The 13253-nt window shown below is 51.8% G+C and overlaps 2 protein-coding genes across 3 annotated transcripts in view; one reads left to right on the top strand and one right to left on the bottom strand.

Annotated features, from left to right (window-relative positions):
• ADAMTSL3 (ADAMTS like 3) overlaps positions 1-12768 on the bottom strand; it is a 231641-nt gene extending 218873 nt beyond the window's left edge. Inside the window, exon 1 of the mRNA XM_077317250.1 lies at positions 11271-12768. The gene's annotated coding sequence lies outside the window, so the exon portion shown is untranslated. The remainder of the gene's footprint in view (positions 1-11270) is intronic.
• On the top strand, positions 1652-13197 carry LOC143827596 (lamin-B3-like). 2 transcript variants are annotated; one of them, XM_077317253.1, is made up of 11 exons: positions 1657-2161; positions 3974-4130; positions 4219-4344; positions 5311-5481; positions 7267-7371; positions 7521-7762; positions 7926-8151; positions 8900-9007; positions 10025-10141; positions 10542-10655; positions 12765-13197. In XM_077317253.1, the coding sequence occupies exons 1-11, from the start codon at positions 1803-1805 to the stop codon at positions 12795-12797; spliced, it is 1758 nt and encodes a 585-aa protein (XP_077173368.1). In that variant the 5' UTR covers positions 1657-1802; the 3' UTR covers positions 12798-13197. The 2 variants fall into 2 exon arrangements, with proteins under 2 accessions (XP_077173369.1, XP_077173368.1); XM_077317254.1 differs by lacking the exons at positions 10025-10141; positions 10542-10655 and having other exon boundaries at positions 1652-2161.
• The last annotated feature ends 56 nt before the right edge of the window (positions 13198-13253 follow it).

Raw genomic sequence — 13253 nt, 5'->3', positions numbered from 1 at the left:
ACCCAGAAGACCGTTCTCAGCTTCTTGACCCTTGAGACACCCCTGAACCATTCCCCAGGCTCCAAGAGACCCCAAAAGGAGCAAGAATAGGGTTGGGGAGGCACCCAACCCTTTGGAGCTGACGTGCTGGAGATGGAATTTGCTGGTGTCTGCATGCCAAATGGGTCCCTCATTCAGGATCTGCTGGACAGATGTTGCAAGGGGCATTGGCTTAATCTGAGGGGGGAGTGCTACCCCTGCCCCCCACCCCACCCCACCCCACCCCACCCCACCCCGCCTATATGACCCACTGAAATGAAGCAGGCGGAGATGGAGGGAAGGCTTGGCTGCCATACCTATGCTCAAGAACTCCCTTAGAGCAGGGCTAGTCAACCTGTGGTCCTCCAGATGTCCATGGACTACAATTCCCACGAGCCCCTGCCAGCATTTGCTGGCAGAGGCTCCTGGGAATTGTAGTCCATGGACATCTGGAGGACCACAGGTCGACTAGCCCTGCCTTAGAGGGAGGAGCATGTTGGGGGGAAGGGAGGGGGGAAGGGAAGGGAGGGATGCAAGCCCCAGCCGGGTGTCGTGATTAAGACCCGAGGCCTCTGGTCTGAAGAACCAGGTTCGAGTCCCCTCTTCTCCCCATGTGGCTACCTGGGGGACCTTGGGCTAGTCCCAGTTCTCTCGGGGCTCTCTCGGCCTCCGCTGCCTCACAGGGTGCCTGTTGTGGGGAGAGGAAAGGGAAGGCGATCGTAAGCCGCTTGCAGACTCCTTTCGATAGTAAAAGCCGGGTACGCAAAAGTAGCTCTTCCAGGATCCTGCAGCGAGCTTCGGTGAACCAGGGTGGCTCTGAGCCCCCACTTCCCACAGCCTCCTCCCCTGATCTAACCACAACCACCACGGGGGCTTTCTGTACAGTTCTGGGGCACTCGAGGGAGGACTGCCCACTCCGAAACTGGATTAGAACTGGATTAGAACTTCCAGAGGTCCCAGCCTCCTCACCCACTCACACCTAGCTGCCTGCCGGCCCTTTAAGCACCAGCTAATTAAATCCTGCTGCTAGAGAGACAACGATGGATGGGTTTGATGCTCCAAGCAGGTGCAGGGATCCTGCCTGGGCCTTCTAAATCAGGGTTAGTCAACCTGTGGTCCTCCAGATGTCCGCGGACTACAATTCCCATGAGCCCCTGCCAGCGTTTGTAGTCCATGGACATCTGGAGGACCACAGGTTGACCACCCCTGATCTACTTCATCTAGCAATCAATCCACAACCCTCCTCAAGCGACCATCCAGCAGCTCTTCGTCCGCCGGCCGTGCCCATTGGCCCTTCACCCCTTGCGGGAAGCCCCCTTTCCCCTCTGCCCCCTGATACCAGACAAGAGAGCCTCCCCCCATCAGCTCCGACGGGCCCCGCTGCCCAGGGACGCGGCCTCCGCCTCGCCAGGTACCTGCCTGCAGTCCCGGCCAGGTGTGTCCGGCAGGGCCGCCTCCAGGCGTGGAGCGCACGTCGATGACAAGAGCGCAGCCGCTCAGCCCCCCCCCCCCCCCGCCGTCTAAAATGCATTTTGGCTGTCCCTCCCCTCCACATAAACCCTTTCCTGCCTACTGGGGGGTCAATTTGAGCCGGGGCTTCTGGTCGTGGGTTTCCTTGGGCAGGCCAACCGAGCGCCGACGTGTCCGGGGAGACGGCGAGGCTCTCGCTCGGGCCCGGCCTGCCCCCTTAAAAGGAGCCAGGCCCGCCTCTTCTCTCCCCCTCGCCCCGGTCCGTGGGCGCGCCTTTGCGCACCTGCCTGGCGCCTGCGGCCACGTCGAGGGCGATGGCGTCCGCGCTGCGCTTCTCCACGCCGGCGGCGGCGGGTGCCCCTGGCCAGAGCTCGTGGGCCGGCCTGTCGCCCATCGCGCCGCGGCGCCGGAGCCGCCTGCAGGAGAAGGAGGAGCTGCGGCAGCTGAACGACCGCCTGGCCGCCTACATCGAGGGCGTGCGCGGCCGGGAGGCGATCCAGCGGCGCCTGGGCGAGGCCGAGGCCGAGGCGCGCCCGGGCCGGCTCCTGCGCCAGCGCTACGAGGGCGAGCTGGCCGAGGTGCGCCGCCTGCTCGACGACCAAGCCGCCCAGCGCGCCGCCCTTCAGCTGGAGCTCGGCGCCCTCCGCGACCAGCACCGCCAGCTGCGCGACAGGTCAGGCAAGGAGGCGAGGGGAGGCGGGCTCGGCTCGGGCCGTGGAGGGCAGGACAAGCCCCCTCCGGCCGGGAAAGCCCCCACTGGGGTCGCCCGAAGCCCCAGATAGCGGGGACCGGGAGACCGTCGGGGGGCTGGGGAACTGCTGACCCCTCCTGTCCGCTCTTCCGCCTCACTGCCTTTCGAGGGATAAGAGACAGGGAAGCGGCCCAGTTCGGAGAAATCCATCCCAGTCCTGCAGCGGTTTCTAAATCGGGGATCTCCAGGTATCCATGAGCATAGCTTGGCCACCTCTGCCGTAATTGGAAGGGGCCTCCAGGGTCATCTAGTCCAACCCTCCGCCCAGTGCAGGGACTCACACCCACCTGCCTGCCTACAGTGACCCCAAGTGATCCCCTCCCACCAAAAATCTCCAGAATCCAGCCTGGCCTGGAGGGAATTCACCGACCATCCCACAGTGGCAACCAGCAATTCCCTGGGAATGCAAGGAAGGGCCACAAGAGACAAACACTGGCATATCCCTTCCTGCCCACCCACTCACACTCTTGGGAATAATAGTTTGGGAAGGCGATTGAGGTTCAAGGGTTACAGTGTTACACTGGATGAGCGAGAGGGTTGTGAGTGTCCTGCCTAGTGCAGGGGGTTGGACTAGATGACCCAGGAGGTCCCTTCCAACTCTATGATTCTATGAGCATCTTTGAGGAGGATCTCTCGCTCCCCCGGCACAGAACTCCAGTTCCCAAGCAGTTAACCAGCTTGTTAGTGCTCCTTAAAAGTGCTTTAACCCCCCACCCCAGCCCTTCTACAGCTGTTGATGTGGATGCGTAAATAAAACGCAAAAACAAAATAACCAAGAGGACAAAAGTGTTATCAGGTTTCTGATTGTGGGTGGTGGGCTGGGGAGAGCTTGGCCTAAATCTGTCCAACCAGCCCAGCAAGCTGGTCTTCAAGCTGCAATTCCTGGCCTGCACTTCAGAATGTTTTCGAAAAACTTAGTTTATGGTAACGTTTATGTTTTAATGCTGTTTTAATGCTGTTTAAATGTTTATGCTTTAATGTTGCTCAGCACCCTGAGCCGCTAGGGCAGGGGTAGTCAAACTGCGGCCCTCCAGATGTCCATGGACTACAATTCCCGTGAGCCCCTGCCAGCGTTTGCTGGCAGGGGCTCATGGGAATTGTAGTCCATGGTTTATCTGGAGGATCACAGATTAAGTCCATTAAGGCAGGAAGGGAAAAGGCCCTGAGCTCCAGAAGGATCCGTGTCCGTCTGTGACATAGACAAAATGAGCTGTGTTTTCTCATAACATTTGAGCTGAGCTTTTATGTCTTTAGGGATGTATACCTCAGGTGATTTCTTTGCCTAATCCCAGTTATCTTCTGGTCCTCTGAGAGCCAGTTTGGTGTAGTGGTTAGGAGTGCGGACTTCTAATCTGGCATGCTGGGTTCGATTCTGCACTCCCCCACATGCAGCCAGCTGGGTGGCCTTGGGCTCCCCACAGCACTGATAAAACTGTTTAGACCGGGCAGTGATATCAGGGCTCTCTCAGCCTCACCCACCTCACAGGGTGTCTGTTGTGGGGAGATGAAGGGAAGGCGACTGTAAGCCACTTTGAGCCTCCTTTGGGTAGGGAAAAGCGGCATATAAGAACCAACTCTTCTTCTTCAGTAATATCAGGGCTCTCTCAGCCTCACTCACCTCACAGGGTGTCTGTTGTGGGGAGAGGAAAGGGAAGGCGACTGTAAACCGCTTTGAGACTCCTTTGAGGAAGCAAACAGCCTTCTTCCTGTCCTGACCACCTGTTCATTTTGCAGGAACTCTAAGAAAGAGAGTGACTTAAGCCTGGCGGTTGCTCAGGTGAGGGACTTGCACGCTCAGCTCCAGGTGAGGGAGGCGGACTTCGCAACAGCCTTGAGCAGACAACGGACCCTGGAGAAGGCTCTTCAAGAGTCCGAGGACCAAATAACCTCCGTAAGAAGCTGCCTGTAAGGCCTAGCCCGTGGCCGAAAATGTTCAGCTCCAAGTACGGTGGGGGAAAAAAATGTTTCTTTTTCCCTAGCTTCAGTCGACGGCGAAAGACACCAAAGCCCAGCTTCAGGAGGAGAGGTTGAAGAGGATAGATCTGGAAAACCAAATGCAAACCTTGCGGGAGGAAGTGACGTTCCTGAAAAACCTTCACAAAGATGTACGTCTGTTAGTTGGCTGAGGCTTCCCAAATTCCGGTTGCACTGATCTCTCTTCTCAAGTGGGGTGGATGTGGGGGCTAAAGGGACCTCCAGGGTCATCTAGTCCAACCCCCTGCAGAATGCAGGACATTCACAACTACCTGCCCACCCATAGTGACCCCGATTCCATCTCCAGATGATGCCCCCTCAAAAAAACAAAACAAAACCAGAATCCCTGGCCAGTCTGGCTTGGAAGAAATTCACTTCCTGATTCCAAAATGGCGACTGGCATTTCCTTGGGCAGGCAAGAAAGGGCCACAAGAGCTAAGCATGGACACAGGCCCTCCTGCCCACCCACTCACAATCTGCCTCAATTCACAAAATCAGTGGGAATTTGGTGGGCAGAACCGTCTCCCCCAGCAGATGCATGGTGTGTCAGGAAAAGCACCTTCTCCAGTCCTCTGCCTCTCATTTCGTGAGCATGAGACTTGTTCTATGGGGCCATATTGAAGAGACACAGGGGGCATTGTATGAGCGCTCAAGCCAGGGGTAGTCAAACTGTGGCCCTCCAGATGTCCATGGACTACAATTCCTGCATTTGCTGGCAGGGGCTCATGGGAATTGTAGTCCACGGACATCTGGAGGGCCGCAGTTTTGACTACCCCTGGCTTAAGATGTTCATGGTGTCCGTTTTAGTTAATTTCGACATGTCCACACCTTGTGAGCTTGTGATACCATCTATTCCAGTGGCTGTTTGAAAGGGAATTCGCTGATGTTGATATGAATGTTTGCAGAGATACGAACGCCCCTTCGGATATCTTTCTAATCTGTGAAATCGACAGCAACAAAAATTGGAGAGGGTCCCCATTTCAATAATAAGCCTCTAATTATTTTGCTTTTGTGAGATGGGATTTTGAACAGAGAGAGAGAGTTTACTAAACACTTCTCCTGTCTTGCACTCTTTCCCCATCTCCCCACCCCCCCAGGAACTTAAAAGGAGGACGAGCTTTTATGAGAGTAAGATAAAAGAAACCGAGTCCGGCCATCAGCAGGAGATCCAGAGCAAACTCCTGGACGCCCTCCAAGCGCTCCGGCAGGAGCACGAGCAACAAATTGAGGCCTACAAAGAACAGGTGGAGCGGAAATTCGTCGCCCAAGTGAGTGACTTGGGGATGGGTGGGTACATGAGGGAGATGCACAAGAATGGATTTGTATGCGTTCACTGGGCATGCAGAAGGCTAATTGCACAGAGCTGTGGTGGGCACACCCGTTGGCCATCCTTGCAGCAGAGAGAATTAAAATTGGATTTCTCGGTTTCTCCTGGTGTTGGACAATGTAACGTGGACCTTCTCCAGGTTTTGGCAAGCTGTCTGTCCTTGTGATTCTCCCCCCTTGGGACAATTCGCTGCCTTCTGTGCTCATGTTATGCCCCTCCAAGGAACAGATGCTTTTGCTTTAAGTCCCGGGGGCACCAAAAAGTCTGAAAAGGAATGGCCAAAAGAAGAAGAAGAAGAGTTGGTTCTTATATGCCGCTTTTCCCTACCCGAAGGAGGCTCAAAGCGGCTTACAGTCGCCTTCCCATTCCTCTCCCCAAAACAGACACCCTGTGGGGTGGGTGAGGCTGAAAGAGCCCTGATATCACTGCTCGATCAGAACAGTTTTATCAGTGCCGTGGCGAGCCCAAGGTCACCCAGCTGGCTGCATGTGGGGGAGTGCAGAATCGAACCCGGCATGCCAGATTAGAAGTCCGCACTTCTAACCACCACACCAAAAGTCATGCTGTTGCAACTTCCTGGTATCTCTTCCGGTACAGAATGGAAGATTCCCCCCTCCCCCCCCAAAATAAAATGTTGCAGGGCTTTCTGGAGCAACCTTCTTTTCCTGGTGGGTACAGAAGGCTCAGAGGTCAGAGATGGACCTTCTGGTGGGTTCAGGTCCTTGGCAGATGCCACACCATCCTGGCCCTTCAGGTCGGCTCCCCGCATGCTGGGGTTCCCTTGCCAGTAACGCCACCAAAAATTCAAACTTGTCTGTTTGCCGTGCCTTAGAATTCCAGGTTGGAGCGAGTATTGTTTGCCTCCGGTGAGTGAAATCCACCTTTTTGGTGGCCCTACCTGCTGGGCCCAGTACATTTCAGACCTAAATAATGTTGTCCCGGTGCCGTCTCTAATAACACCCAGAACTTTTTTGCGGCTCAAACAAAAACTAGATAGGGGAGGAAGGGATGTCAGGAGTTGCTCTCAGGCTCTGGAACCCTCATTGTCAAAGCTTCAGCAAATTTACATTGGGAGTATTGTCCGACTGGCTGGTTTCCCATAGCAAGGAAGTCCTGTAGACCAGGGGTAGTCAACCTGTGGTCCTCCAGATGTGCATGGACTACAATTCCCACGAGCCCCTGTGGCGAGCCCAAGGTCGCCCAGCTGGCTGCACATGGAGGAAGGGGGAATCAAACCCGGCTCTCCAGAATAGAAGCTGCTCCTCTTGTTTATTATATTTAGATTCCACCCTCCTCCTTCTCTTAGCCCACTACACCAAGCTGGCTCTCCAAAATGAAACTTCAAAGGTTGGATACACACTTTTCTTGGATGCTTTAGGATGCTTAGGGCTGATCCTGCGTTGAGCAGGGGGTTGGACTAGATGGCCTGTATGGCCCCTTCCAACTCTATGATTCTATGATTCTATGATTCTATGATTCTATGATTCTATGATTCTATGATTCTATGATTCTATGATTCTATGATTCTATGATTCTATGATTCTATGATTCTATGATTCTATGAGCAGGGGGTTGGACTTGATGGCCTGTATGGCCCCTTCCAACTCTATGATTCTATGATAACTTCACCCTGCAGTTGGGCTTGTTCTTTTGTTCTTAAATGTGGGCTCAAACTAAAGGGAGTAATGCCAGCTTTCATTTGATAACAAATGCGTGTTACCCACAGGTGGAAAACGCCCGGCTTTCTGCTGCAAAAAACAGTGACTTTGCCAGTTCCACCCGCGAGGAGTTCCAGAAAACAAAACTGAGACTGGATTTGCTGACATCCCAGGTAAGCCCTCAATTGTGTCCCAGGGAAAGGCAGACACACTTCAGACGGTCCAGACTTCAGTTCTAGAGTACGAGCTGTCTTCTTAGCTTGGTTGTTCAAAACAGAAGTGCCTACTTGGAATAATAAATAAGAAATCCTTGAAATCTAAGAATGCTGCCTTGGAAGCCAAGATCATGGAGCTGGAGGCCACAGTACGGGAGCTGGAGAAGACAATCGACTCTGAGCGGGACACACACAGGCGGTGTGTAGCCGAGAAACACCGGGAAATGGCCGAGGTCCGGCAACAAATGCAAGCCCAGCTGGAAGAGTACGAGCGTCTCCTGGATGTAAAGCTGGCGCTGGATCTCGAGATCAGCGCGTACCGGACAATGCTGGAAAGGGAGGAAAAGCGGTAGGTTGATGGCACAGAATTTCCCAGTCCTGGTGATGGGTCAATGGGGATTTCACATCCCTAGTTTTACGCCTCTTCCCGGTCCTGGGATTAAACTGATCTTGTGCCTCTCATCTTTGTGAACCGGATTGTCTCTCATTTCAAAGACGGCTTGTTTTTGTAGGTTAGGAATCTCTGAGCCCGCCTTAGAAAGCGTCGGTGTGTGTTCTGCCACCAGCCGGGGCCGTCTCTTCCTGCAGGGAAAGAAAAGGAAACGGACCCCAGCAGACAAGCGAGGACCCAAGATCGGTTTCAAGGACGTCCAGCATGCTTCGTCTTCGGGAAGCATCTCTATAGAGGAGATCGATGGAGAAGGGAGATTTGTGAGAATTAAAAATAATTCGGATCAGGTATTTGGCTAAGGATACGCCTTGGACTGAGGCAGGGCTTTAGGGAGGAGGTGGGCAGAGTTGAGAGACCAAAGAATGTGAGTTGTGTATGGCACAGGAGATGACCAAGAGTCCTCTGCCACAGACTCTGGATATAAGAGCCCACGTAGAAAGCTAGAGGTTGCACAGCTTGGTGTCGTGGTTAGGAGTGCGGGCTTCTAATCTGGCAAGCCAGGTTCGATTCCACGCTCCCCCACATGCAGCCAGCTGGGTGACCTTGGGCTCGCCACGGCACTGATAAAGCTGTTCTGACCAGGCAGTGATATCAGGGCTCTCTCAGCCTCACCTACCCCACAGGGTGCCTGTTGTGGGGAGAGGAAAGGGAAGGCGACTGTAAGCCGCTTTGAGCCTCCTTCGGGTAGGGAAAAGCAGCATATAAGAACCAACTCTTCTTCTTCTTCTTCAGTAATCTCAGGGCTCTCTCAGCCTCACCCACCTCACAGGGTGTCTGTTGTGGGGAGAGGAAGGGGAAGGTGATTGTAAGCTGCTTTGAGACTCCTTTGGGTAGAGAAAAGAAGCATATAAGAACCAACTCTTCTTCTCCTTCAGTAATCTCAGGGCTCTGTCGCCTCACCTCCCTCACAGGGTGTCTGTTGTGGGGAGAGGAAAGGGAAGGCGACTGTAAGCCGCTTTGAGACTCCTTCGGGGAAGGGGAAAGCAGCATGTAAGAACCAACTCTTCTTCTTCTAAATGCCCCCCTTGCTTTTAGGATCAGTCGCTAAGTGGATGGACGCTCAGAAGAGAACACAGAAACGAATCTGACACGATGTACCAGTTTCCGACCGGATTCACTCTTCAGGCTGGTCAAAAAGTTACAGTCAGTGGGAACATTTTCGTTTCATTTTCCTCCTCTTCCGATGCTGTAGTTGCCAGGGCTTTACCTTAAGCACACAGGGCCTTACATTACATTAAGTTGTGGCTGCATTCTGAAGTGGGTAGAAACGCGTTAAGAACGCCCCCTCCAAAAAATGATGGACTTTCTTAGAACAGTCTTATCACAAATGGGTTTCAGAGGGCAAAACAAAGTTCATCTGTCACAGGTTAGGTGAGGCTGAGAGAGCTCTGACAGGCCTGCTCGGTCAGAGCAGTACTATCAGGACTGTGACAAGCCCAAGGTCACCCACCTGGCTGCATGTGGAGGAGTGGGGAAGGGGAGGCAACCCTAAGCTGCTTCGGGACTCCTTCGGGCAGTGAAAAGCAACGTATAAAGACTAATTCTTCATATCCTAAGATGAACTTCAGATGAACTTCAGGTAGAGCAGCGTTCCTCAACCTGTTTACCATCGGGAAACCCCTGAAATATTCTTCAGGCTTCAAGAAACCCCAGAAGTGACACAGTAGCTTGTAAATTAACTCCCACCCATCTGGGCAACCCTTCCAGAGCCATGAAGAAACTCCAGGGTTCATTCCATGAAACCCTGCTTGAGAATGCCTGAGGTAGAGAGTAGGTTAAGTTTGATGCTCCTCTCCTTGCTTTGTCACCCTTAAAATCCTGACGGTAGGTAATAAATAACAACAATATAAACAACAGGCTTACTGAACATATATGAAAAAATGAAAGGAGCCTTAAAACAGAATAGTTGACTATTTAAAACCCTAAAACGTCATAAGCAGCATACAAAAAAATATTTGCTGTAAAAGAAATTGTACTGACAACGTCGTCTCTTGTTTTCCTTGCTGCCAGGGCATATTTAATATGTTCTCTATATATTATATATATTATAGTAGATACATTTTATATGTTACATGGTCATCGGAATCAGATAACTGAGAGATTATCTTTACGGAACTCATTCCGTTTAAATACTTACCAAATCGGTGCCTCTCTTTGAAGATCTGGCATGCCAGCGAGGATCTCCAGGAAGTTGGCTTGACTCTTGTCTGGAAGTCCCAGAAGTCATGGGGAAGTGGAGAGAACGTCAACCTCACTCTCCTCAATGCCAAAGGGGAAGTAAGTGTACGGTCCAGTCTGCCCTTTGCTTGGACTATATCAGCCTTTCTCAACGTTTTTACCCTCGAGGAACCCCTGAAACATTCGTCAGGCTTCGAGAAACCCAAGAAGTGGTGGGACGATGCAGAATAGGGTTGGGAAGCAGAGGTGTGGACACGCCCACCTGTGGCCCCTCCCCTTCCCACCCCCTCCAGGGGCGTCACTGGCCATTTTGGGAGGGGGGGCAGCTAAACGTGTCTGTGGTCATATCACCCAATAAATGTTTAACATTTTAAATATATAGAGAGACAGAGACAGGGATATAAAAATCAATTAACTCCCACCCATGCAGCCATCAAGAAACCTTGGTTGAGAAAGACTATTTACTCAAGGTGTCTTAGCTGTGCTCTTCTGCTTGCAGGAAACTGCAGAAAGAACTATTATCTACGCAGAGAGACGAAGGGGAGAAGGAGTGGAGGATGCTGATGATGAGGAAGCTGCTAAGGAAGGAGAAGAAATGGAGCTTTACACTCAAGTAGGTTGCTTAGCTGGAGTCCCGAATGTAGAGAGACACCCAATGCATCCTTCAAAATAGGTAGACAGGAATACCTGTTTTAAGGCAACTGTGCAGTCTTGCAATGCAATGCAATGGCTAGCTAACTTCTGTTTCTCATTACAACCAGTCATAAAGAAGAAAGAGGAAATATTCTTTGTTTTCATGACAGTCCTGAGAACTGTAGGTGAGAACTGAGAAATAACTAAAAACAGAAAGGGAAATAAAAACCCCAACCTGGAGAGCAGGTGAGAACCACAACGTTTAGGAATAAAACCAAATATTAAAAATAGAAAGTTTGAGAGCTCCAAAATGTTTTTAAACCATAAAAGAATATCCTATCTGTTGGTCACACATAAAATATCTCAGTCTGGACACCACAAATGCCTACAAATTCCCATAAAACTTATTGAATGACCTTGAGCATGTCTCCAGGCTTCTTTTGAAGGCAAGGAGAGCTCCTTGGTGGTAGGGGGAGATGCAGGTATATTACTTAGCTCTTGTTTTCTGGCAGTTTCAAAGTGTTCACTAAGCAAGTAACCTGAATTTTGAACATTGCAATGAAGATGGCCGTCCTCACATGGTTGGTGGTCTTACCCAATTCTCCAAGCTTCCTGCATCCGTGGCTGCTCTGTCTTCGTCACCTGCCTTCTGTCCAAGATGCTTCAGCTTCTCTGGGATCAGGTGTGCCGATGGGGAAGATTCCGTTGCATCCGTTGGTGCAAGAATACAATCGTCCTGTTAGCCATCTTGAACTGGAAAACAAGCCACTGTAAACGTACCAGCAGCTGGTGAATTTCAAATGTCCAGGAAATGAGTTACGCTGATAGTATTTCTTTAGTTTCGTTAATTGAAGCCTCTCTCTTCTTTGTCTGTATCGTTGATGTGTGTTTCTTCTGCTACAGCCCACTAGAGAAGGCGAGGTGGGAATGGGGTTCTTGGGACGGGCAGCACCGACAAAGAGAACACACAGTGAAATGTTAGGATATTAAGTGATAACTTCTCCCCATGGCATGTTTCCAGTGTTTCTGCCTTATCGTTCGCCCTCTTAAAAGCTAGCAATTTCTTGGCTTGCAGTTTTTTGAATTTCAGTTCAAAATGGGTGCAATTTCAGTCCTTGCGTGGGTCTTCCTTCAGAGTGCTGCATGGTTCGCTTTCTGTAACTGCAGAGCATAAGCGTGCTAATATTTAAGCCTGCACTCATCTGCTGGAAATAAACCCTCTGATCTGGAGAACCTGCTTTGAGTCCCCACTCCTTCTCCACGTGCAGCCAGCTGGGTGACCTTGGGCCAGTCATGGTTCTCGCAGAGCTGTTCCCACAGAGCAGTTCTGTCAGAGCTCTCTCAGCCCCACCTACCTCACAGGGAGGTGTCTGTCATGGGGAGAGGAAGGGAAGGCCGCTTTGAGACTCCTTCGGGTAGTAAAAAGAACTAGCTCTTCTTGTATTAAGATGGAAGTCTTCGAATAACTCCAGGTGTTCAGAGTGTGGTGGCTTATCAAATGGAGATCCCTCTCTAGTAACGAACCCTGGTTAAGCTGACGAAGAGGCAAACCTCTGCTCAAAGCAACAGTCTTGACACATCCCTGCTGTTAGTGGAAGACGTCCATCTTGGTTTGCTCCATCTTGGAGAGCCAGTTTGGTGTAGTGGTTAGGAGTGCAGACTTCTAATCTGGTGAGCCGGGTTCGATTCTGCGCTCCCCCGCATGCAGCCAGCTGGGTGACCTCGGGCTCGCCACGGCACTGATAAAAACTGTTCAGACCGAGCAGTGATATCAGTGCTCTCTCAGCCTCACCCACCTCACAGGGTGTCTGTTGTGGGGAGAGGAAAGGGAAGGCGACTGTAAGCCGCTTTGAGCCCCCTTCGGGTAGGGAAAAGCGGCATATAAGAACCAACTCTTCTTCTTCTTCTTCTTCTTCTTCTCCTCTGCAAATGAAGAAGGGAAAGGAACATGCTGAGCAGTTCACCAGATTTAAGACTTGCGCCTCTGTGTGTGCCCTTTGCACAGCAGAGGTTCTGTCGCTTCCAGGCCTGGCTTCACGGGGCGCATCCCCAAGGTCTTGCAGCCTAACTTGTTCCTCTCCCCATGCAGCAAAACGGGAGCCGCATCTGTCCCATCATGTAGCCCAGAGAAGGTGGTCAACATCTGCACAAGCTTCCTTCAGCTAAAAAAACCCGTCTCTGCCCTCTGCCGAGAATTCTTCTCAGATGACGTTGGACCCAAGCAGCATTCAGTTCTCCTGCACTTTCCACGGATCTGTGTGGGGTTGGGAGAGAACCCCTTTCGTGCTGGCCTGAGCTGGAAGGGGAAGGGGGGGGGGGTCTTGTGGATGACTAGTGTTATTTGTCACAAGGTTCAAACGGGCCGTTTGTTGTTGTTGTTGTTGTGCTTGTCCTCTGGTCTTTTAAGCAAACCTTTCACCGCTGCTGCACTTTCTCACGCCCAGACTGGCAGGTGCTCATGAACTATTTATACGCCCTTTTTGTAACCTGTTGACTTTCTATTAAAAGGTGTCGCCCTGTGATTTAATGACTCCAGTGTTCAAGCGACTGCCCCCTCCCTCTTTTTTTTTTTAAAGCA

The sequence above is a fragment of the Paroedura picta genome, chromosome 18, assembly GCF_049243985.1.
Source record: "Paroedura picta isolate Pp20150507F chromosome 18, Ppicta_v3.0, whole genome shotgun sequence".
Classification (NCBI taxonomy): Eukaryota; Metazoa; Chordata; class Lepidosauria; order Squamata; family Gekkonidae; genus Paroedura; species Paroedura picta.
Note: the sequence above shows the minus strand (reverse complement) of the source record. Positions and strands in the feature narration are given on the sequence as shown.

Excerpts from the sequence above, each read along its gene's own strand:
- LOC143827596 (XM_077317253.1), top strand. The coding sequence starts at position 1,803 with ATGGCGTCCGCGCTGCGCTTCTCCACGCCGGCGGCGGCGGGTGCCCCT. Across the intron at positions 8,152-8,899 it reads TTAAAAATAATTCGGATCAG|GATCAGTCGCTAAGTGGATG; the intron begins GTATTTGGCTAA and ends CCTTGCTTTTAG. Across the intron at positions 10,142-10,541 it reads TCCTCAATGCCAAAGGGGAA|GAAACTGCAGAAAGAACTAT; the intron begins GTAAGTGTACGG and ends TTCTGCTTGCAG.